Below are 25821 nucleotides of genomic sequence, written 5' to 3'. Positions count from 1 at the left end.
TGAATAAATCATTCCGTAGTTTTTAGCAGCCATGATATTTTTCATCAAATAAAAGATTCTGTTGACAACTTGTCCTTTACATAGTTTTACTTCACTTAAAAATTAGAAATTATGGTGAAAAGTATAAACACCTTTATTCTTTAATCCACCAAAATAGGACAGAACTGTAACAGTGCGTCGCATTTGTTTTGAACTAGTGGGGTAGAAATCACAACTCCACGAATGGTAAAGAATATAAGAAGAAAAAAAATCAGCTGTTGAAGCTGAAGCTAGAGCATATTGATAGTGTAACGTTCTTTTGTGGGGTTTCTGTAGCATTGGGATATGCTTAATAAAAAAGATTAGGAACTTAGTGAGCCGTTAGCCTATGGGTAAGATATTTGAAATTCAAACTACAGCAGCATAAGCTATTTTACCGTTGGTGCAAAGCTTGTTAACTTATGGAGTACAAAAACTGATTTCTTTTATGAAGGTGACGAGGGTAGATTACTGACACAGATGTCTGTATTTCTCTGTAACTATTTTGTATGAGACATTGTGCATGCACGCATCATTACTTTGATGGAAGCATCGACTTAAACTACAATAAGACCATCGTCGATGGAGAATTAAAACAAACGGCATCCAATTAAATATGTTAACTCTGAAATCAGAGTAGCATTTGTATTTGTTGAGGGGCTATTGTCCATTATTTTCACTTTCCACATAAAGAAAAACCCTGTTCCGGAATCATCTTCCCTTTCCACTAGTCTACAAACAACTTTTTTTTCCTCGTGTTAAAAAACCTTACACATTAATAAAAATAAAATGGAGGAAATATTTTATATCTAAAGATTAGTGAAGAATTAACAACAGCTACGATTTCATACTAAATAGGAGTGTGTGATGTTTTATATATTTTATACATTAATAAAAAAGGGTACAACTTTCCCTCCGTGTTATTTTTCTGACGAGCACACTTATTTCTAGTTTTTTCTTTCTCCTCTACCGTTTCTCTTGTATTTTCTCTTTTTCTGGTATTCTCTCTCGAACCGTGAGAATCACGAGTCTCTAGCCTAGTTTCTGAGAAAAAAAGGGGGTCGAAAAAGTAACATTTTTTTCAATTGACAGAAAATTTGAAATTATAAATTCGAAAGAAAATATAATACATGCATTCACCTGCTGAGAATTTCTGCAGAAAAACTGCATATATGCCGAACATACGACTCTCCATTTCGCTGAACCACCAAATTCGAAAAACGAAACACCTACGGATGCCTGAGCACGCTCCAAGTCATCCCCACAAAAAAAATCTAGATCACAAAATAAAGAAAAATTGTTCTTTTTCACATACTCCAAAACAGCAAATTAGTGCAGGACTCATAAAAAAAAGGTCATTGGAAGGATTCACGTACAGGGTTATTAATTTTCTTAAAAAATGATAACGTATCCATTAAAACCGAAAGGCGAACATAATAAGACACGCTGACAACCCTTACACGGTCCTAATGATTGATCCAATAGCACTAAACAGAGGTACTCTGTAGTGGGACAATTTGCTCATCAACCCCAGATAATTCACTTCTAGTTTTATGATGAGTAAGGCCATGTTTGGATAATTAGTTTCTATACGCACTTACAGAGAAATAAAAAGGGGAAAAATGTAAATCCCTCTCAAACTAAAATAAAATTGTCCTTATCCGATGAACTTAAATTTTTTAAAATTTCATTATATTGTAAGTTCAATCCAAAGAAGGTCAGAAGGAAGCAACTAACAGAGTTTGTGAAATGAGACAATCCCGTATTACTCTATACACCATTCAACTTAGTACAAACCTCAAAAAAGAGCATATTGTTTTACTTCCCCCATTACAATGCTTGCAAGTTGTAATAGACGATACGATCAAAACATAATTCTACACACCTATTTGAATCCAGATAACCATAGAGGCCGAAGAAAATTACAAATTCACCAATTCATTGACTAAAATGAAACAAAAATAAACATACTAGTACTTTGCAAGCCTATCCCCTACCCACAACGCTAAATTTGTAATTAACACAGAACTACGCCGAATATCTGAACGAAAACGAAAGGAACCCGTTGCTATTATCAGACGAAATCAGCTTTATTTCACTTCAAATATAAAAAGCCGCAAGAACGGTAGCAAATCACGACAAGCAGCAAGTAAAACAACACTGATGCATTCATCAATCCAACACCCAGTCAAACTATATACACAGAGATGTAATAGTTATATATATCTATAATCTATACTGGAATAGTATTAGAGCGAGTCCAAACGGAGATAGCTTATGAATTTTGAAACCTTACGATAACACAAGCCAGTAGGAGTTGTTTGGTTCAGTAATCCACTCGATAATCGCTGTAATCGTCGCGCGCAATACTAGCAGCGACGTCGTTCTCGACCCTCTCCGCGATTTTGTCTTCTTCGTATTTAAGCCCCTCCTCAAGAGCAAGCCCACCGAGCGCTCCAGCAACAGCGCCAACAGCGAGGCCAGCACCTAGGCCCATTTTGGAAGGTCTGGGCTTGGGGTCGTAGGAAGTGGAATAATCAAGCGGAGCGGAAGGCCCACTGGGCCCAGCGTAACGGTCGAAGAAGGGTCTCGGAGGAGGAGGAGGAGGAGCACCAGAATAGTAACCAGGGTAGTAAGAAGAATTATAGGAATCGGGGTAAGAGGGGTACGATGGGTATGGGGAGGGTGGTGGAGAAGGCGAGTGGGAATATCCCCTGTAGAAGACGAAATTAGGGTTATGGTTGGGGTTGGGATTGGGATTGGGACTGGGGTTAGGATTAGGGTTAGGGTTGGGGTTGGGGTTAGGGTTGAGATAGTCGAGGGATTGGAATTGGGGGCGGCCGAGGAGGCCAAGTTTAAGGTGGATCTTGCCGTGGGGGCGGCCGGAGGGGCGGGAAAGGGGGAACTTGCGGAGGCGCGTGGAGTCGTGGAGGTCGTGGAGGTCTTTGAGAGGGAGGCGGAGGGTGGCGACGAGGGGTTTGAGGGTGTCAGAGGGTTTGGAGTGGAAGATCTCGAGGGTGAGGAAGGAGTCGTGGAGTGGGAGAGGGAGGGGGAGGGCGAAGCGCTCGTTCCAGACGGGGGAGGTGTTGCCGGAGTCGTCGGATTTGGTGGCCAGACGGCGCTCGGGGTCCACCCAGAAAACGACGTAGGGCTTCAGATCGCCGTTCTTCCAGTTGACGTTCTTGAGGTGCTTCGCCGCCACGATGGTGAGGTCCAGATCCACTGATTTCGACGGTGGGGGACGCGATGACGCCATCTTTCTTTCTTCTCTGTGCGCTTCTCAAGAGCTACAACTTTCAGTACTCAGAAAACAACCAGAACAGAAGTTTTGTTAAATATGATATTGTTTATGTTATTTTCCTTTTAACTTTTAGTTCATCATTCCTTATCCACTTGCTCAACATAAAAAAGGAAAAGATTAAATTATATTTTTAATCTCAATTTTTGTAACAAAATTTGAATTTGGTCCTTAATTAATTTTTATTTCAATTTAATTTTTATTTTGGGAAATTTGACCCAAAGTTTTTTCGTTAGTAGTAAAGTAACGGTGTTAAATGAGGTGTCACGTGTCAGCTTCTGGATTTTTTGAAATTTTTTTTTATTTTTTTTATTTTTTATTAATATTTTTAAAAATTAAAAAAAATAAAAATTTTACCACGTGTCAAGCTGACATCGTGGCAGTGACAGTGCCACGTGTCACTATTTGGGAGGTGTCATTTTCTCATTCTCAATTTGGTCCCTGTATTTTATCTTTTGTCTCAATTTAGTCTCAATTTTTGTAAAAATTATGCAATTTCGTCCCCCTCCAAATTGAAACAAAAATTATAAAATGTTATACAAATATTTTTATTAAATTTGATTTTTTTATTCAAATTGATATTTTTATTATATATTTTCAATAAAACCAAGTTTCTTTAAATTTGTTTCACATTAAATTTTACTTAAAATTGTTTTCAAATTTTAAATTTATTTATTTTTTATTGTTACATAAACTAGTTAATTTTTCTTAAATTATATAATTGTTATTTTTATACTAACTAAAATATTTGTATAGAAATTATTGAATTTTACACATTTTAAAAATATGCAATTATTTAAAATATAAATTCAAATAAAAAACAATATTAAAGTATAATGTAATAAAATATCAATATAATTTATGAATATTTTTATTAACATTATTTTCTATTAACAACTTTAAAACAATTTTAAATAAAGTTTAACGTAAAATATAAATTAAAATAAACTTAATCTTGTTAAAAATATTTACTTGAAATATCAATTTTGATAGAAATATTTGTGTATATTTATATAGAAATTAAATTTGGTTTCAATTTGGAAAGGGACAAAATTGCATAATTTTTACAAAAATTGGGACTAAATTAAGACAAAAAGTAAAATACAATGATCAAATTGAGAATGAGAAAATGACAACTCCCAAATAGTGACATGTGGCACTGTCACTGCCACGTGGCACGATGTCCGCTTGACACGTGGCAAAATTTAATTTTTTAAAAAAATTTAAAAAAATTAATAAAAAATAAAAATAAAATTCAAAAAATCCAGAAGCTGACACGTGACACCCCATTTAACACCGTTACTCCACCCCTAACGGAAAGGACTTGATTGGGTCAAATTTCCCAAAATAGGAACCAAATTGAGATAAAAAATAATTGAGGGACCAAATTCAAATTTTGCTACGAAAATGGAGACTAAAAGTATAATTTAACCAAAAGGAAATTACATATAAAACGGTCCATCAACAAATTAATAAGATAAAAAAATGAAAATTAAAGTATTCTTTTATGTTGTTATAAAAAAGGCACCTCGTTTCTCAATATGGAGAAAGTAAGAAAAAATAAAAAATTTACATGTTTTCGCGTGTTATAAAAAAGGCACCTCGTTTCTTAATAAGGAATATTTCCGAAATGAAATATAAGATTTTCAAGAGTTGAATAGTCTATTTCACATGTAGTCTTTGGATTGGATATAGGTGAAGAGTATGATGGATAAAAAAATTATTTTAATTGATAAAAATATATAATTATCATTACACTTTACAGAGATGTGATATAAATTTAAATGTATGCCGTGAAAATTGTATTAAAATAAAATAAAATGTATTATTTATAATAAAAATAAATAAAATTGGAAAAATAAAAATAAAATTTATAAAAAAATATACATGAATAATTTTTAAATATATTTTCTTAAATAATAATTTGTATATTTTTACTCAATTTGATACCATTTATTTAAACTTAATTTAACTAAATTATGATTATTATATTTTTATACATAAATTAAATTAAGTTAAATTCTAAAATAAGGTAATTAAAATTGTATGTATTAAAATAATTGAATATAATTCTAATGAAATACAATACATGTGACAAAATTAATGTGAAGTTAGGCTCTTTTTCTAATTAAACTAAATTTATCTAAACTATAATTACCATTTGTTTTTATATGTTTAATAAAATTAAATTACTAAATAAAAGAATTACAATGAAATATACTAAAATGCATGAATTCAATTCTAAAAAAAATATAAAATATGCATATCACCTAAGACCCCTTCTTGCGATCAAAGTGTATATACATAATTACCAAAGAATAAATATTATAGCTCCAAACTCAACATTGAGAATCGATTTCAATCACGAACATACTCGAATTCAATTTAAATGATCCAAAATTTGATTTTTGTTAAAATCACAAAGAAGCCCATAACCGATTCAAAGTTTTTTTTGAAGACGTGTGAAATCAATTTCGTCCAGTATCAAGCACCCCAAAATCGATTTCATCAACATTTCAAATGCACCGGAATTGGTTTTCTTTTCTTTAACATAGGAAAGAATTTATTCAACTTTTTGGTATATGATTAATTATATCCCTCCACACATGAAGCCCCTTTCAAACTCACAGAATTTCATACAACAGATGAATTTTTTTCCTTTAATCGAATTGTATGGATGGATAAAAGCTTCCTTCACAAATTTGCTCTTCCAAATTCATTCATTTGTTCTCACACAACATCATTAACAATATCATACTCTAATACAAACACATCCTAATAGATTTATTTGTAAAAGATTTTTCCGACTATCAAATTAGTAAATAGTATTGTATATGTTAGTATATTTAATGATAACAAATAATTTTGGTGAGTAATTTATGTGGAAAGGATATTTTTGACCCTTCAATAAAGCTGGAAAAATAATCAAAATAAATATGAGATAGATTCGTTATTAAGTACCTACGAAAGATATCATAATTTTAACCAATATATCTTATATTATAATATCTTATTTACACAGCTGTTTTAAAACTATCTGACAAATAATTTGTTTGATATATCCTATTACAAATATATCTATGAATATCCTAAAGTCATATAGTAGGTACATAAGCTCCTAAATTTGAAATCCAGAAATTTGAAATACAATTTGTTAATATTTATTCAGATAGTAGGTACACCTCAATTTGATCAAACGAACGAGTTTTATCATTCAATAAATATTAACAAGGATAATTAATTGTATTTTTAAAATGACTTTTGAATATTACTTTCATTACATTAAGTGACAATTTATTTAATAATGACTTTCACGTATTTATCTTAAACTACTGTCATTTGATTAACGGTACATGTTAAATAATTTTTATTTAACATATTTTAAGTATTCATCGAATAACTTCGATTTAAATATAATGAAATATATTAAAGAACTTTAGTTTAAGATGTTAAGTAAACATCACATGACTTGTACTCGAGATTAGTTAAATATGCTAAATGACTTTGATTTAACATTTAAGTAGATATTTTTAAGTTTTAATGAATCTTACTATGTAATAGCTTGTGGATATATGAGGTTAAACTTAATAAATGATTTTAATTTAATTAGATTGTGGATGTTATCTCAATAAATTTGAGGTCACTATTTTTCTTCTAATTTTGTAAAATGTGTAATTTTGACTTTTAATATATTTTTCTAATTTTAAGTGTTTTAGTTTTTAATAATTTATGATTTTAATTTTTAATCTAATTTCCAATTTAATTATTTATAATTGTTTATCATTTTAAATGAGTAAGCGATATTACGACGAAGCACATGATACTCGTGGCTCTTTACAGTATAAAAAAAAGTAATTATTAAATTTAATTTATTGTAATTTAACATATTTTTAAATAATATATTAAATTACTCTCTCTATATATATAATAAATTTGGTTAACTAAATAAACTATAAGAAAAATGCGCGAAAGAGACAAGTAAGCATTTGAAGAAGATGAAGTGGATATACTGGTAATAATAAATAGGTTTAGGTGAGTGAAGGGTAGAATGGTCTGTGCATATTTCACAATTTTGACATATTCTTTTCCCAGACGCAACAACCGAAGTGAAACTTTATAGTTGAGTCGAATCGTGTCGTGGGGGACATCACATTCATTTTCATTGATTGGTACCAATCCAACACCATTTTTCTTGTGCCAACGGCGAGATCGCCATTACTACAACACAGACAAGTAGCAAACACGAGGAGGGAGTGGGTGCATTTCCAGCTTCTTCCCTGAGACCGAAGTTATAGTGTAAACCCCTTTACACTAAAACTCAGATTTTCGTTTCCCCCCAGTGGGGAAAACAGAAAAAAAAAGTGAGGAAGACGAACATGTCGGACGCTTTGATCAATGGATTGGCCGGAGCTGGAGGCGGGATCATTGCTCAGCTCATCACATACCCACTTTCAACTGTACGAATACGGTGTCAAAAATCGCATTTTTTTACCTTTTCGTTGAAAAAATTTCGTCAGGGTCGTCGTGCAAGGATCCTAAGATTTAATTTGTCTAACGTGATCTATAGGTAAACACTCGTCAACAAACCGAGCGTGATCCGAAGAGAGAGAAGAGGAGCCAAAGTGCCCTTGAACGAATGTGCCAGGTTAGCGAGGATCACACGATTGTTTATCTGAATTTAATTTTGTTTTTTCTTTGCTGCGGTGATGGAAAGAGAGAAGGTGATTGTGGTCGTGTTTATGTATAGGTTGTAAAAGAAGAAGGGTGGGAACGGTTGTATGGAGGCTTGATGCCATCTCTAGTGGGTACCGCTGCGTCTCAGGTGAGCTCATTTTAGCGCGTGTTTGGTAATATTGCTATTTATTTTTTGTAGTTCTGGATTTGATTGCTGAATCCGTGAGTAAACTAAAGTTATGAATGATTGAAGTGGATTTATTTTGAGGATGGTATCGTCATCACATGTGTGTTTATACCCAAGATGACTACAAGATTAACAAGGTCTTGAACATCTGTATTTGACATTGATTTTGGCTGCAACTTTTATGTTTTTGAGCTCTTTACGACTTGTGACTGCATTTGCTGCAATATCAAGGATCATGATAAAAACTGTGACTGTGACCAAAATTTGAAACCTTGATGGTTAATGCCAAACAAATAAAATTGAAAGCAGTTTAATTGTGTTCCAAACTTTGATGTAATCATGTAATGGGAGTAGTCAAACACTCAGTTTGATTGTTTGGAGGCTTGATAGTATAGGCAAGTAAAAACTAGTTACTTCTTCAACTATCAACTATCTCGTATAATTATTGACTAATAGAATTCACACCCAGTTGTTTCAGATATATGGTACAATTGATTTTGATAGCATTAATTTTAATCCGTTGGATATGATTGAAACGTGCGTCCAAATTAATCTTAGCCACGAATTCTACATTTAACCATATGCCACTGCACGGGAAATTGATTATTGCTGTAAACCAAAATCCTAGTGTTTGATGTTGTTGATGGTCTGTAGTGTAGCTTGCTATCTTTTTAAAAAAGGATGGAAGTTTTCCAACTATCATTGGTTCCTGCGTGATATACTCTCTGGTAACTTGCTTGTGCAATGTTCTGACTTAGGTTTCAATGTTTTAATATCTCAATTTTATTGTACAGGGTGTTTACTATTATTTCTATCAAATATTCAGGAACATGGCTGAAGCAGCTGCACTAGAGAAAAAGAAAATGGGTGTCAGTGATGGATCAGTTGGCATGCTCTCCTCTCTTCTCACTGCTGCTTTATCCGGGTAGTTTACTTTTTCTTAGTGTACAAACCCATTTGGTTCTACTCTGCTATCACCCCAACAAATATAAGTTATTGTTAAGCTTTTCTTTCAGCTACGGCAGTTAAGTTGGCATATTAACATCATCGTTTAGTTCTGAAGGCTCTATTTCGACATTTTTCAAATTTGACTTCGTAAAAGAACAGCTGAATTTACATTCCTCTAATAAAAGCGCAAACTGTTAAATGCCGATTATGTTGGTAGAAATGATTATGAATTGTCTCACTGTCTCCGTACTCATGTGTAGTGGTATTACCTAATTGCTAGATAAATCTTTGTGTAGGTGTGTTAACGTGCTATTGACAAATCCCATATGGGTAGTTGTTACCCGTATGCAGGTAATTTGCTTTTTGTTATTCATCTATTGTTCTCTGTTTTTTATGCTTTCCTTTCTCTTGTTGCTTATCCTAGCCCTTTTTTGTCTTGTTTCTTGGTATACACTAATTATAATGAAATAGTTAATACTGATTAACTCCTGGGAGAACTTCCTTTTCTCCTAATTTTTTTTGTTTATTTATTTTTTATTTTTTGTATATGATTATTAGAATGTAAATAAATTATTAAGACTATTGTTGAGGATTTTATTTCCTTTCTAACAAGCTAAAACATTTCCATAAGTAATCAGAATTGTAAGTAGATAAACTTGGAAGAGAAGTTGTCAAAGATACCTTTGAATGCTGGTCTCGACTTCACAAAGTTTAGAGCTTTCATGGATTGGGGAACTATTTGGGAATATTGTATCACGCACAAAAGATTATTTTGTTGCTTTAAATTGTTTCAGTATATAATATATAATACAAGGTCTGTAACTGATTTCGTTTTACTATTTGTTTTTCTTGTAGTAATCAAAATTGTGTTCTCTTGTAATTTAGAAGAATAAATGATAAACAAAAGCTGTCTTTCTCTCTTTGATTTTCTCCTGCCCAAGTAAGTCTTGGATTCTGACTTTGCTATTTTATTTCAAAACCCTTTTTTACTGTTCAGGCACATAGAAAAGAGTCGAACCATGCACCTGATCAGGGTTTGTTAGTTGCCACTGAGCAAGCAACTATTTCTGCAGTTGAGCCTCTTCCTTATGGAACTAGCCGTGTGGTAAGCAAAGCCTGTATTGGAATCTTAGTAATTTAGAGAAGTTATTCAACTCGGCTATTCTGATATGATATATTTGAAAAACTCGTTTTACAGTCTTGTTTCATATACCGGGTTTTCATATTCCAGTTAGAATAGATTGTCTGAAAGTGTTCACACAAATTGATTGATGATTCTCCCCCCTCCTATAATATGCAGAGTTTAACTAGTCCTGATAATGCTTTATACTTTTCAAACCCTCTTGTTTCCTTTATTTGTTTAATTTTTAAATACAATTTTTCAGATTCAAGAAATCTTTGATGAAGCTGGTATTCGGGGTTTCTGGAAAGGTGTATTACCATCACTGATCATGGTATGTTGAAAGTGAATATCTTTCATGCTGAGGGAGTATTACTAATCGTTTGTTCTTTAACTCAGGTAAGCAATCCTTCCATACAGTTCATGCTGTATGAAGCCATGTTGTCAAAGATAAGAAAAAGACGTAATAGCAACAGAGTAACTGCTTTAGAGGTATTATGTCATTTCGCCACTCTGCATAAAATCTCTTTTCATTCAGTGATGTCCTTTCCATATATTTTCTCTTATATTGCCTTGTTACTATATTGCTATTGAAACTTCCCTATGAGGCTAGATATTTCTTCTTGGAGCTTTGGCTAAGCTTGGAGCTACTGTTGTAACTTATCCACTCCTTGTTGTGAAGGTATACTATACTAGCTTTCTCTTGGTTATGATTGTGAAAGTATATCATATAGCGTGATTTAATGTGTTTGGCATTGTAATAATCTGTCACTTTATTTTTAAATTTAATTCAGATAACTTGTTTTAGATATAGTAGACAATTTGTTATAATACTAAATGCCTTATTTTTAAAATTGTGTTAGCATGTTGTTGATCTGTCACAATGATTTCCATTATTCACTAGATATAGTGAATGGGGAGGACTGAGAATACTATCTCTGAAAAATGGCTTTCTCAATTTCTTACTTGATGATATCTTGTTCCCCCAGGCGAGGCTCCAGGCTAGACAGGATAAAACAGGAGACAGGAGGCACCATTACAAAGGTATAAGTTATGATGATATTTTGTTTTACCTTGTTGATCTAGAAATTTTTGGACTTGTGAGCCAGTCTTGTTACCTGAATAAAAAATGAGTTTTTTTTTTTATACAAAAGTAACCATTGATACTTGTGGATATTTTAAAAAAATTAAATAATATTATTTCAAAACAATTCTTTAAAACATAATCTCAAATAAAAGTTTAATATGAAAGTATAATCCAAATAAAACTGCTTACTACAATATTAGTGCGAATAAATTTAGTTTTTCTAAAAAACAAATTCAAATAAGTTGCACCACAAAGTATAAGTTCAAAAAAAAAAAAAAATCTCTTTAAAAGCAACGTGAACTCAACTTTTAGAAATATTACTCTTCGTCCTTTCCTCTCTAAAGTTACATAATTTTCTTTAAATCCAGGTACTAGGGATGCTGTTATAAAAATGATCCGGTATGAAGGGTTGAATGGGTTTTACAAAGGTATGGGCACAAAAATTGTACAAAGTGTGCTTGCTGCTGCTGTTATATTCACGATGAAAGAAGAACTGGTTAGGGGAATTCACTTCTTGCTTGCCAAGGACGCTGCCAAACCTGTAAAGCTAAAGCGTGTGTGATTGATTGGAGGTCACTCACTAGCTTCATCAATATTTCGTTTACCATCTTCAGTTAGCAAAATAGCTCTAAAATGGTAGTGATTCAAACAATATATTAGAATATGGCTGCTGCATCTTCATTATTTTTATCAGGGTAGTTTCCAGGTAGGAAATTCATGCCATAATCACAACCTGGATTCATGGTTCATTTTATGAACAAAGCAGGGTTGTGGGTTTGAAGTATGCTGGTGAAACGAGTATTCATTCTACTAATGAGTATCACCTTTTGATGATTTCATTGGTAGTTGAGTTTTTTTTTTTTTTTATCAAAATTCAATTCAACTGAAACCAAAATTACTATTCTCGTTCATTATCTGGGAACAATATGAACCAAAAACCCTAAAGCCCACCAAACATGTTCCTTGGTATCCCAATACAATGTACGATGCTTATGGATTTTCTTGGCTGGAGGCGAGGAGGAGTTGGTGTAATAATGATTGATGGTTACGTTTCTGTCATGGTGGCTGACTACAACTACTCATAATTGGCGTGTTTTTATATAGTTCTAGGGTGAATCACAACCATGGAAGTGGAAGTTGCTGGTCATAAATTAATAACTGTTTCAGCACCAAGTTGGTGGTGAAAGGATTAGTTTAATGTCTCATAGAATACAGTTCTCAAATAATGATATAATTATGAATTATTCGTTGCTGGAACTAAATGAATAAACAATTAATATATTGAAAACTTCAAACGTTTATAGAGTAAATACTTATTCCGCAGGATGGTTTACTTTACTTTACACTTATAGTTTGACTAGAATTTTTATTAGCTCAGATCATGTTGTTACTTTGTGCCTATTTGTTTGTTCATACCATTAGTAAAATCATAAACAATAAATCTAATATTTTAAACGTTATTGACGTTCATTTTCAAGTTTATATATGGACTCTACTTTATATTTACTATTACACGTTGTATTCTATTATACTGAAATAAAATAACAATCTATATTTTTTTATTGAAGTTTAACTTATTTTTATTTTATTTTATTTTAAAAAGACTAACGTTTTATAGCTTATCCTGTTTAATTCGCATCTATTTAAACATTGGACCCAATTAATAAAATTAACTCATCATAATTGATCAACCTAATTGAACTTAAAAATGGGTTTTACTGTTACTATATATCAATTCAAATAGTTGTACCTCTACGAATTAGGTCATGTTGAGAATTAATAATGTTGGAAACTTGAGAGTAATTGAATTAAATTTGGTTGTTTTGTAGTGTTTGGATAGTGAGGCAGAGATAATAATGAGACAAAAATTGTTTCATTCTAAAATTAAAATTTGACTATATCCAAGAGGAATAATCAAACTAAACGAATTAGTATAATAAATAAACCTTTTTCTTCAAAATCAGCAATAGTACGTAGCCATATCATTTGACTCTAGTCATGATAGAAGGAATAGTTTAAGTGGATGAGAAGTTAATGGTGAAATGAAATCCCATTTAATTTAGATATTTAAAGTGCAAAACCTTGATGGAATGCCCCCGGATTCAATCATCCAGTGTAGAAACCGCAAATATATATATATATATATATATATATATATATATATATATATATATAATATATATAATATATATATATATATATATATATATATATATATATATATATATATATATATATATATATATATATATATATATATATATATATATATATATATATATATATATATATATATATATATATAACTAAAAGTAAACATCATCTTAAAAAAAGAAAATTACGTTTAAAATTTGCTCTTTAATATAGAATTAGAGTTTTATTCTAACCAGATTTTTGTTTTTATTGTATCTCTTGCTAGAACATCTACAAATATATAATTACGCACTTAAAATATATTTGTTGGATGTCAACTTAAATTATAAATATGATAAATTTATCATATATATATATATATATATATATTTTGTAAACTAATTTATACTTTATGTTTAAAGTCAAATTTTTAATATAATATCAAAATTATTTAGAAGCAAGTGTGTTAAAGATCTACATTATATAGCAAATTTAGGATATATGACACATCGATGAAAAATATGATAAATTTATTATATATAATGCATCGATAAAATTACTATATATAAAACATCAACATCGATTAAAAATAAAACAAATATATTATTTATAAATAAATAAAAACCTTATTATATAGCAAATTTTTAAAGTTAAAGTTAAAAGAAATAAAAAAAAAAAGACAAATTATAAGAGAAAAGCACAAACTCTTACTATAGAGGTTGGATAGTGAAGTGGAAACCCTTGTATGTAAGAAACCTGAATAAAATATGAGACAAGTTCCGATGTCCTGTAATTAATGCGTTTACTTTTTCATGGCCCCAAACTCACGTTTATGTACGAAAGTGATTATCATTTCTTTCATCTCACTGAACGGACATTGGGTTAATCTAATCGGTGTCCAAACACGTCCCTAATGGGTTAAAAGATAAAGGTAATTGTTATCGAGACACATAGGTATATATAAAAAGTGGTGCTTTGGTGTCTTAGGTGGAGGACCACTCATACACTAGTGAGGTCTTTGTCCAATTGTTCCCATGGGGTGTCCCACATGGAGTTGGTTAATGCATTATTTTTAATAATATAATATAATCATTTAAAATTAATTAAATAATAAATTAAAAATAATCAAAATATTATTATAAAAAAAATCATTTCAGTGTTCTTTGTGGAAGAAGCTCGTCATCCACGGAACTCATGTCTTCCACTTTCAAACTGTCACCAGTTTAATTATCTTGGTTTTCCAACATGCTATGCTTTTATTTTATTTTTTAATTTTACTTTTTCAAGAAAAATATATTATTTTAATAGGATAAAATCGTTATGAACAACGAAAATTTACTTCTTATATTGGATCAATTAAATGATGTGAATCTATCAAGTATGTAATATTTAGAAAATTAGATGAGATAGTTGTAACTCTGTTGACAATGATGGATCAAGGAACTCTCTTCTTTTGGTGCGTATAAACAGTTGGCAGATTTTTCAACTAATAAAAAAAAAGGCACTTAATTTTGGACTATTGCATTTAAAAATGTGATTGGCTTGCTAAATAATCACGTTAAAAATAATATGTTAGTTATCTAATTAGTTAATGATTCAGACAAATTTACATTGATAAGATATTATTGACAAAATTAATATTAAAATAGTCTTTAATAAGTCGTTTCAAGACAGTTTGATTATATTTCTTTAAAATGTTTTCATTAAAATATGTTCAACTCTTTGTTGTTGTAGTTAAATATATTATTTTTTAAAACACATTAACATGTTTTTCCAAATTATAAAAGAGGAAAACTCTACCAAAATTATGTTGGGAGTTTTTAACTAAATTTATTCAAATGAACCTTCTATAAATAAATCTGCATCTTCTCTTTTTTTCTTCATGAGTTTGCATGCTGAATGAATGATACAACATTTGTTTTTTTTATTAAATTAATAAAAAATAAAAATTCGTGCTTTTAACTTTAATTATTGTTGAATACGAATATTCAACATACATGATACATTAAATAATAAGTTGATGTATTATATTACAAACTGCATTCAAATTTCTCCATAAAAAGATGTCGCGTTTTGAGAATTATTACGAACGTGAAAATAAAGATTAGTTTTTTCTTTAACTTCTATAATTACAGTATTTTGACTCTTCAACAATATTGTGAAAATTTCCCATGACTTTCACCTTTTTATTTGGTATTTAAGATTAATATTTAGTTCGTACTTAAGTCGCGCAATGCTCAAATTATAAATTTTACAGGAACAGTAGATATAGTACTAATGGAGTGAAATCTTAAACAGGACAACCTCTTAAACTTTTATGGATTTTTCCGCACCAAATAAGCTAAGTCTGATTAGGTTATCTTAATGTGAGTGTTTGATCATCTAATTATCTTAATGACGCATTTAACTTGGCTTGTATGATATTCATATGTAAGGATCACATAATCTCGGTCCTATCCCATACATACAACTATAGTAAAACAATGAGTTAAATATGTTTGTATTTCAGAAACTTGGAAGCAGAAATTAAAATTTGTTTAGCTAAATTTTTTTGAAATATTTTGATTTTTAAGCTTTTAAAATAGATAAATATAATCTTTTTAACTCAACATCGTTAAATTTTTGTATGTATTAATTGAGATTTTAAACTGAGATTTGAAATATAAAGTGTCAAGTAAATAAATGAAACATTATCTAGAATGCAATTTGATATGTTAAAGATAAATATTTAATATAATTGGTGCAAGAAGACTATATCTCTTTCTTTTTAAATTTTAATCACCAACTTTTTATTAAAGTTTGGAAAAAAAATTGTGTTAAAAATTTCCAACTTGAAACTTTTGAGTGTATTTTTTATTTAACTCAGGATGCATGTGTTAATATTGGGCTTATATGTATTTTGACTACACATTTCACTATTTTAACTACTAAGTTCATGGTAAAATTTTCCCAAATTAATAATTTTAAATTTAAAAAATCTTAATTTTCTAATTCGTTTATTTAGAAAGTGAATTTAATTAAAACATAACGACTAAATATCAAATTTCACTTAAAACTTTTATAAAAATCGATAGATGCTCTAAACCTCTAAATATTTTTTCTAGAAATAAGAACAAATTCAAAAACTAGAATATAGTATACAAGTTGGCACAAAATATGTATTAACCAAAGGAAATCCAAACTTGCATTTGCCATTATTATATAAAGACATGCTCAGAATGTGAAAATAATGTCTTATCTAGCTAGAGTTTCTTCCCTTATGTACTTGCAAAATAGAAGCCAACCACCAAGAAAAAAACCAAGAGCTACATGACAGTAACAAATCTATTTAATATGCTCAAGTTTTTATAATGATCTGTCAAACACCAACTTGCCCTCATTTAAATTATAAATATCTTTCGCCACAAAAATAAAATAAAATAAACAAATTGGAGTGGCAATAATTAACAAAACGAAGAGTTTAACGATGATACAAGAAAAATAATTTTACAGCTAAGTAACTATAAACTATTACGCGCATTTTCTTAAAGTAAGTTCAGTATATATTCGTGATTTACAATTAAGAAAAATATAAAATTATTTTATATTGATAGTGTGTAATATTTTTGATAAAGTAATAATCCAAAAAAAAATTAGGGTATAGAGGATCTAGCTGACAAACCGCTGAGTCGTGTTGTATAGTGGACCCTGAGATGCAACAAAAGATTATACTTTAAATTAGATTCCAAAAGAAAAAAAATAGTTTATGTAAAGTAGATTTAAAATGTCAAAAGATGAATTAGAAATGCCTTATGGACAAGAAATATATTCTCCATTATTGATTGGTATGGAAATATATAATTTATTTATGATAAAGTACGATCTACTTGCGATGATAGATCCTTTAGAGCAAAATTCAATGGTTAGAGCCCCAAATTTACGTTTGATTTCATAAAATAATGGTTTAATTAGGTGCGGCGGGTTAAGTTGCATTATTGCCAAACACGGTGCCACTGCCCGTAATCTCCATCTTCTTAAAGTTGAAGTAAACTTAACGTGCTTTTCAAAATAACAGTGTCACCTTCTAGATGATGATTATTATTATTGCTCAAAAATTCCTCTTATTACACAGGGTTAAATCGTTCCTCTAACTCAAACACCAAAAGTCTGCTTAAAAATCAATGTCGTCTCTTTTCTCAACTATTCTTTCTGTCTCATCATGCAAATTTCCGAGTTTATTTTGTTTTCTTTCTTTTAACTGTTCGTGTATATAATCCATCACAAAACGCGATAAATTAATGTGAGATTTACGATTAAAATTTGATTAAAATGACTAAATTTATGTATTTTGAAAAATCAATAATTAAATTAGTTCAAAATTTTGAAATAGACTAATTCCAAAATTTACCGAAAGTTAAGGGACTAAAATCATATTTGACCCTAGAAAATACAATGTTTACATATGCATGTATTTCATCGTCATAAATAATCATACTATACACACATTTAAACATCGTTGACGCATATAAACATATAACATCACATATTCCTCATTACCACCACCCTTATTGTTTTATTGTTATATAGACACGTTTGACGTATTCATTCAACTTTAATGATTTTACTTCCTTAAAACGACAACGACGAAGACTTTATTGCTTAAGCAACTTTACTTTAGTAATATAACTCTAGATAAAAAAATGGTTTTACATATGATTGACTTAATACTCACATAATGTCTGATAGTTAATTAATCATCATTATAACACTTGACAAATATCACTTATTGTATAACTCAATAAGTTTCAACATCGCTAGTCATTGCTTTAACAATTATTGAAAGATCATATTATTGCTTAAACCTTAATACGGAAGTTCTATGATTCCACACATTTCAAAATTACATGCCCACAACCACTTCACTACTTGAGCGACTCCACTAATATTCACTTTAAAAGAGAGATAATTGTCTCAATCTTAGTTAATTCCATTTTTTCCAACAAATTTACCATCATCACATCTTCTATATTAGGAATATCTTTCTTCATCAATTGTAGTACAACTTGAAAAATTTATTTAGATAAAATTTGGAACATCTATCTTCCCTCATACATGGTAAATTAAATTTTACATACCCACATGAGCCATAAATCATCTAACTTGAAATAACTTTTAGCAATTTTGGATGAAAATACAATTCAAATAATATTACTTTATCAATATATGTTAGATTCTTCAGTTAACTCTTCATCTAATCATAACGGTATGAGTATGAGGTAATCTTTTTTTTTTTTAAATTATATTGTGTATATCCCAAATTATATAAACAAGATAATTGTAATTAGTTATAGATTTATAATTAAATATATATATATATATATATTAATTATAAACTCTAAAAAGTATATTTTGAAAGAAAAAAAAAATGTCAATCTTTATCTTTATTATTATTAGTAATATGATATACAATATCTACCACCAAATATCATGTTAATAATTTGTATCTCTTCTAACCTATATTTTTTACTATATAAGATTAAACTATTAAAGTATTAATCTTTACGCCTATTATTTATATAATTTCGTTAGTATTGACTTATTTATATGAAAAAAATTATTTAGAAAAGTACTATTTCATTGTAATCCTAACTTATTTTCTTACTCCAAAAGTATTAAATACAATCAAATATATACTTTCAGATCAAATAAGATACTTAAATATCATAGTTTTTTGAAATTTTATCTGTTTTTTTGTTCGACCTAACAAGATTTCAATTACTACGATGAGGTTGCATTTTATTTATACCTATACGTTTTGGTGTTACACCTGATTTATTTTGAACGTGACAAAAGTTAAATAGTAGAAATAATTTTTTAATCATTTTTTTCAAACATGTTTTTATTGTTTATTTTTTACTATACAAAGTTATATGAAATTAATTAATTATAAAAAGTTTATAATTTCTTATGGTACTGTTTTAAATGAGCATAGCAATAAAGGAAAAGAAGATTTTTACAAGATTAAGTGTTTTGTTCAAATATTACACAATATTAAGTCTCAACTAATTATTTATTTATTTTGTTTGATTATTTTTTATTTTATTAAAAACCCAATGTATACTCTTATCTAGGATATATAAGTAAATATATGATGTAACAACCTTAAAATTTCACTTGCCTATAGAACATATATAATAGATATGTTATAAGTCTCATCAATATAAATATGTAATAAATATATAATCAATAAAGTAGGTAAGATCATTGAAATAAAGGTGCAAAGTGTTTTAAAAGATGGAAACCATTCAAGTACATTCAATCCAAGAATGACATGAAAACACTTATTTATTTATATTTATAAAACACTTAATGTAAAAATGTTCTATAAATATTTTATGTTTGTATTATGTCCCGAATAAAAATTTCTACGGATTTTATATTATGGGACATTTTATCCTAGTTTTAGGACTTGATTTCAAAGAATGCTAACCATTAATTTTTATATATAAAAAAATAATTTTATACGAATTAAAATTCTTTTTATAAAGATTTTTATAAAAAAGGATTAAGTTTTATAAATATAGTTTTTATAGGAACCTAATATTTCACCTTAAAATGTGTACCTATTTGTATTATTTTTATTGGACAAGTTAACTAGGTGAGGACCAACTACTTTCCTATAATACTCTTCAAAAATAGTTCGAAAATAGTCATTGATCATGTGAGATAATTTAGTAGATGTTGTTGAGGTATTAACATGTGCCAAAGTCATCTCATATAATTTGTCATTCTTATTCTTACATTATAATTCTAATAGGATTTGTATAATTTCATGAAACCTTAACAAAGAAAACGGTTAGTATAACATAAAAAATGTGAATACATGTTGTTTTACATATTAAAATTATGTAGGAAAGGGAGAGAGAAATGCAATACACATGTGACTAAGGAAACTATCCATTCCAATACGGATAAAGAGAAAAACAAAAAAAAAATTGACTTTTAATAAAAATAAAAAAGATAATTTTTTTAATTTGAAGTCTCACAATTTCTTTTATATGAAGTATTTATTTTAGTATATATATATATATATATCATCTATAAAAATAATCTTAATCAGTAAATCACAGTATGTCAAGAAGTGAATAAAATTCAAATGTAAATCCATTATCTTACTTGATTCACAAATCATGATAAAAAAATCTATTCCTTAAATTAATTTGTTCCTAAATTTATTCCTTAATTTAATTTGTTCCATCGTACTAAACAATTTCAAACATTATCATTTTTCATTTATTTGTCTTTTCTGAACCTCTTTTTTCTATTATATAATCATTTTTTACATATTTATTTGTTTTTATGCGCACCATTTATTACAGCTCTCTTGCTTCAAGACAACACACGTCACACACAGCCACTCACACGGTAACCGGAAACTGTGTTCCTCGTCCAGAGATGAAAATATCAAACATTGTTATAACAGAAAGACCTTTGAAGCAGTGACGTGTTACATCACATCACGTAAATATAGGTAATAAGCTCACAACAAGTTTTGTCCTTTCACCCATTCCATTTTTATTGGCCCTACCATTTTCTCGCTCTCAGACACACACATACACTCTCTCGTCATCTCTCTCGCCTCCTCCATCTTTCTTTTTCTTCTCTTCACTCCTCAGGTTCCGATCCAATAGCAACCCATGACGGAGGAGAAACACGTGCGGAAAACACGTGTGGTCGACGTGGTTCTCGACTGCGTCATACCCTACATCGATGACCCTAAGGACCGGGACGCCGTTTCTCAAGTGTGTCGACGCTGGTACGAGCTCGACTCCCTCACCCGGAAGCACGTCACCATCGCCCTTTGCTACACCACAACGCCGGCACGCCTCCGACGTCGCTTCCCGCATCTGGAGTCACTTAAACTGAAGGGGAAACCCCGCGCCGCAATGTTCAACCTGATTCCCGAGGATTGGGGAGGCCACGTCACCCCCTGGGTTGAGGAAATCTCTCAGTACTTTGATTGCCTGAAGAGCCTCCACTTCCGCCGCATGATTGTCACTGATTCCGATCTTCTGCTCCTCTCTCGCTCCCGAGGTCACGTGCTGCACGCTCTCAAGCTTGACAAGTGCTCCGGTTTCTCCACAGATGGACTTCTTCATATTGGTCGCCTTTGCAAGTAATTAACTTAATTCCCTTTATTATAACTGCTATTACTTCTGTTAGTTTGCTTTCTTTCCTAATTAAGCATCCTGTAATAAAAATTAATGACCAAAATATGATTTTCTCTTGTTAACCATGGAGTTAACTTTGGGGACAGAACTTTTTAAATTTATCTGTGAATTGTTTAGATTTAGTAAGTAATTGGTTTGTGTTTGCACGAAAGGGTTAATTTATGACGGATATTTGGAAAGTTATGTATCGATGAAGGGGTTTAACAGTGACTAGCTTAGTTGCCCTAACTATTGTTGTGTTTAAAATCATTTAATTTTCTTTGAAAGTTAACTATCCCTTTTTTATCTCTTTCCATGCACCAAAAAATAACATGGCTTTGGCAGGTTCATGTCAAATTCATTGGATTAATACCAAACATAGTGATGAAAAATGCAGTAATTAAATTTCATTGACTTGAAATTTGCATATATAATGTTCCGATACTGATGTTTTGTTGAAGTGGTTTAGCAGTTTGAGTTCCTTTTCTTTGAATATGTTCAGTTGTGTGTTATTCTTCGTTGAGGAGTTGGATTCTTTGACCTAAGATTCGTGTGTAGTTAGAGCTGTGGATGATGCTTTTTATTTATTCGAATTTGCGTGATGATGACTGTTTAGTTACTATTCACAGAGCCCTGAATGGTTAACCAGAAACGCCAAGTGTTCTTACTTGTTTTGCTAATCCTCCCTGCTTTTATTGCTATGTATCCGTTCCAGTTGTCTGGCAAGAAGCTTTGTTTTAATGACATTGGGTAATAAATTGTTCTGTGTCACGATATCAGTTACTGTTAACTGTTGAGGATTCCTAAATTTATGACCAACATACCCATTATATGAGTGTATGAGGGGAAAAAGAGAAGAGGTAAAAAGAAAATGAAAATAAAAAATGTAGGATGTTAGGGAAAATGATATGATGTGAAGAAAAATATTTAGGAAAGAAATTGAATGAAAGATAAGATGAAAGAAAAGGTACGAATTTGTATTAGCTACATTCATTATTTATTGGTGTATCCTGGGGAAGAGGTAGCTGGTTTAATTTCGTTTTTGTTTCAATGTCGGTTACTAGCTTTTTATTTTTCCTAACAGTTTCAAATGATTAAATGGTTTGAATTTCGTTCTCCTGAAGTTTCGAATCTTCAAATTGATTGTATTTCTTCTGGTGATTAGTCATTTATGGAGTAAGTTAAGAGGATGGAGTTCGTATATTTATTGACTAAAACTGTGGTCATCAGTTTCTGTAACTTAGAGGATGAAGATATGAGTCTTCTTCTTCTCTTAGTATATGCGTTTCTTTTTAAACTGAAGTATTGCCATTCTTGTACTTTATGCTTCATTTAAAGGAGAAAGAATCTTATTACTTTTTTAGTTTTCATTTTGTTTTCTTAGAATAAAAATTACATGATAACAGACATCTTTGTTTTAGGGAATAAATTCTAGGCATATTACAATTTATAAGTACATTGGTACGATGTACCTTGTTCATTGGAAGCTAGAACTTATGCCTGCAGCTAATCAAATTTTGGTGGCTCTGACTGTAAATTTTTCTGTGGCAGGAATTTGAGAGTTTTGTTTCTGGAGGAAAGTTCTATTGTTGAGAAGGACGGAGAATGGCTACACGAACTTGCTTCGAATAATACAGTTCTTGAGGATCTGAATTTTTATCTGACAGACATTGCTTGTATAAGGAATCAGGACCTTGAACTCCTGGCTAAAAATTGCCCGAACTTAGTGTCTGTGAAACTTACTGATTGTGAAATACTTGATCTTGTGAACTTCTTTAAGCATGCTTCTGCTCTAGAAGAGTTTTGTGGAGGCACCTACAACGCGGAACCAGAAAATTACTCTGCTATATCATTACCAGCAAAGTTATGTCGATTGGGTTTAACGTATATTGGAAAGAATGAGTTGCCCATAGTGTTCTTATTTGCAGGCGTACTAAAAAAATTGGATCTCCTCTATGCAATGCTGGACACGGAGGATCATTGTACCTTAATCCGAAAGTGTCCAAATCTGGAAGTCCTTGAGGTAAGTTCCCCAACTTGTACTTGTCAAGGATTTCAAGTTAACCGCTTTTCCTCTTTGCTCAACACGTTTTTACTCCTATACAAGCGGTTTTTGATTTTGTTTCTTATATATATATATATATATATATATATATATATATATATATATATATATATATTCATCTTTTTGTAAAATCTTCCTTTCTTTTCTTATTTTCCCTCCTTTTCAAAATTATTAGTGTTTAACCTTTATATTAGAATAGATACGTAGTATGTATTTCATAAATTTTGAAAATTTTCTTGAAGACATCCTATAGTGAAATTATATCACTATACCAATAGTCATTACTTGAAATAATCAATTGACATGATTCAACAAAAACGTATATGGGTGCCAGATAAATTAAGGAATGATTTTAAATTTTAGAGAGACTAAAACTAAAATTAAAATACACTCATTTTATAAAAACCAGAACATATTTAAACCTCGTGTCTATCGAAGGTTTTATGTAAGGGTTTGATAATATACTTTCATTTGTCTTTTGAAGGAAATTTGTTAAAACACTCCAGCATGAAAAAATATATATACACACACTCACACACAATTGTCCAAATATAAGTAATCATAATTAATTTCACTTTGTATAATGATACCAGCCCCAAAATACCTTTCATTTAATTGTGATTCTGTTTCTGGAGACCCCTTTTTTTATTCATGGTACTACGTTCCTAGGAATGATAATATATGATTTTTTTTTTTTTTAAATTTGAGTATGGAGGAGTATATACAATATTTTTTAATTTAACAGAACTACATTTGAAACGTTTATGGTTGATAGCTTTCTTTATGGACAGACGAGGAATGTAATTGGCGATAGAGGGTTAGAAGTTCTTGGTCGTTGTTGTAGGAGGCTAAAAAGGCTTAGGATTGAAAGGGGTGATGATGATCAAGGAATGGAGGATGAAGAAGGTACCGTGTCTCATAGAGGGCTAATAGCCTTATCACAGGGCTGTTCAGAGCTTGAATACATGGCTGTTTACGTGTCCGATATAACAAATGCATCTCTGGAACATATTGGAACTCACTTGAAAAAACTATGCGATTTTCGCCTAGTGTTACTTGATCATGAAAAGAAAATAACTGATTTGCCACTTGACAACGGAGTGAGGGCTCTTCTGAGGGGCTGCGAGAAGCTGAAAAGATTTGCTCTGTATCTGAGGCGGGGGGGTTTGACTGATGCAGGTCTTGGTTACATAGGACAGTACAGTTCAAATGTTCGATGGATGCTGCTGGGGTATGTGGGGGAGTCTGATGCAGGGCTTTTGGAATTCTCAAATGGGTGTCCTAATCTTCAGAAACTCGAAATGAGAGGGTGTTCTTTTTTCAGTGAGCGTGCACTTGCTGTGGCTGCAACGCGATTAACTTCTCTGAGGTACTTGTGGGTGCAAGGGTATGGAGCATCTTCATCTGGGCATGATCTTTTGGCAATGGCTCGCCCCTTTTGGAACATTGAGTTGATTCCTTCTAGAAAGGTGCCTAACCATCAGGATGAGACTGTAGTTGTTGAACATCCAGCTCATATTCTTGCCTATTATTCTCTTGCAGGCCAGAGATCAGATTTTCCAGATACTGTCGTGCCTTTGGAAGCTGCCACGCGTGTTGTTGACGCCTAGACTTCTGTATATACCATTTTTCTTTTCTTTTTCTTCTCCACTTTCATATGTGCTTCTATCTATGTATGTTCTTACTCTATTTCTAGTTCATTTTAGACCATTACTCCTGTAATAAGCCTGTTGTCATTCAGAAACGCTTCCCCTAACGCAGTTGGTTCCCTTTAAAACTCAACATTCTCAATTTTGTGAATAAAAAGCCAGGGTAGTTTTTTTTTTTCATATTTTCCCATCAAACTAAATGGTAGATCTGCATTCTTTAGTCACTATCATGACCTTGATTTGGTACATCAACTTTAACCCTTCAGAGAGAAACAAAACACACAGAAAGCAAAACACTAATTCGATACGGACCACAAAGAAAACTGTAAGTGGAAACTTAAAGAAAATCAATCCTTTCTTCCCCGAAACTACTTAGTTACGAAGTCTTTCTTGGCTAGTGTCACATTAGGATATAATAAAAATATCTGTTATCACACATCTCATCACCACCAA

The 25821-nt window shown here is 30.8% G+C and overlaps 3 protein-coding genes across 6 annotated transcripts; 2 read left to right on the top strand and 1 right to left on the bottom strand.

The window, feature by feature from the left end:
• Nucleotides 1-603: 603 nt before the first annotated feature.
• Nucleotides 604-3351, bottom strand: LOC114185957 (wiskott-Aldrich syndrome protein family member 2-like). 4 transcript variants are annotated; one of them, XR_003604950.1, is made up of 3 exons: nt 2315-3351; nt 1159-1292; nt 604-1062 (listed from the first exon to the last, which is right to left on the bottom strand). XR_003604950.1 is itself a non-coding variant. In XM_028073951.1 (2 exons), exon 1 carries the CDS (start codon nt 3272-3274, stop codon nt 2345-2347), a length of 930 nt encoding a protein of 309 aa, XP_027929752.1. In that variant the 5' UTR covers nt 3275-3351; the 3' UTR covers nt 1080-1292; nt 2315-2344. The 4 variants fall into 4 exon arrangements, 2 of the variants coding, with proteins under 2 accessions (XP_027929752.1, XP_027929763.1); XR_003604953.1 differs by having other exon boundaries at nt 1159-1257; XM_028073951.1 differs by lacking the exon at nt 604-1062 and having other exon boundaries at nt 1080-1292.
• Nucleotides 3352-7408: 4057 nt separating this feature from the next.
• LOC114196053 (peroxisomal nicotinamide adenine dinucleotide carrier) lies at nt 7409-12351 on the top strand. Its single transcript, XM_028086553.1, has 11 exons — nt 7409-7773; nt 7884-7961; nt 8064-8138; nt 8972-9102; nt 9422-9476; nt 10123-10230; nt 10511-10579; nt 10645-10737; nt 10859-10927; nt 11235-11289; nt 11701-12351. The coding sequence occupies exons 1-11, from the start codon at nt 7693-7695 to the stop codon at nt 11892-11894; spliced, it is 1008 nt and encodes a 335-aa protein (XP_027942354.1). The 5' UTR covers nt 7409-7692; the 3' UTR covers nt 11895-12351.
• Nucleotides 12352-20992: 8641 nt separating this feature from the next.
• LOC114177071 (coronatine-insensitive protein 1) lies at nt 20993-25548 on the top strand. Its single transcript, XM_028062306.1, has 3 exons — nt 20993-21620; nt 23206-23677; nt 24511-25548. Exons 1-3 carry the CDS (start codon nt 21142-21144, stop codon nt 25327-25329), a joined length of 1770 nt encoding a protein of 589 aa, XP_027918107.1. The 5' UTR covers nt 20993-21141; the 3' UTR covers nt 25330-25548.
• Nucleotides 25549-25821: the final 273 nt, after the last annotated feature.

The sequence above is a fragment of the Vigna unguiculata genome, chromosome 1 (genome assembly GCF_004118075.2).
Source record: "Vigna unguiculata cultivar IT97K-499-35 chromosome 1, ASM411807v1, whole genome shotgun sequence".
NCBI lineage: Eukaryota > Viridiplantae > Streptophyta > Magnoliopsida > Fabales > Fabaceae > Vigna > Vigna unguiculata.
The sequence above is the reverse complement of the archived record's forward strand: the minus strand, read 5'-3'. Positions and strand labels throughout refer to the sequence as shown.

What these genes read in the sequence shown, in the direction of transcription:
- LOC114185957 (XM_028073951.1), bottom strand. Translation starts at nt 3,274, where the DNA reads ATGGCGTCATCGCGTCCCCCACCGTCGAAATCAGTGGATCTGGACCTC.
- LOC114196053 (XM_028086553.1), top strand. Translation starts at nt 7,693, where the DNA reads ATGTCGGACGCTTTGATCAATGGATTGGCCGGAGCTGGAGGCGGGATC. An exon ending in CCCTTGAACGAATGTGCCAG is followed by an intron (nt 7,962 to 8,063) that starts GTTAGCGAGGAT and finishes GTTTATGTATAG; the next exon opens with GTTGTAAAAGAAGAAGGGTG. An exon ending in ACAGAGTAACTGCTTTAGAG is followed by an intron (nt 10,738 to 10,858) that starts GTATTATGTCAT and finishes CTATGAGGCTAG; the next exon opens with ATATTTCTTCTTGGAGCTTT.
- LOC114177071 (XM_028062306.1), top strand. Translation starts at nt 21,142, where the DNA reads ATGACGGAGGAGAAACACGTGCGGAAAACACGTGTGGTCGACGTGGTT. An exon ending in CATATTGGTCGCCTTTGCAA is followed by an intron (nt 21,621 to 23,205) that starts GTAATTAACTTA and finishes TTTCTGTGGCAG; the next exon opens with GAATTTGAGAGTTTTGTTTC. An exon ending in CAAATCTGGAAGTCCTTGAG is followed by an intron (nt 23,678 to 24,510) that starts GTAAGTTCCCCA and finishes CTTTATGGACAG; the next exon opens with ACGAGGAATGTAATTGGCGA.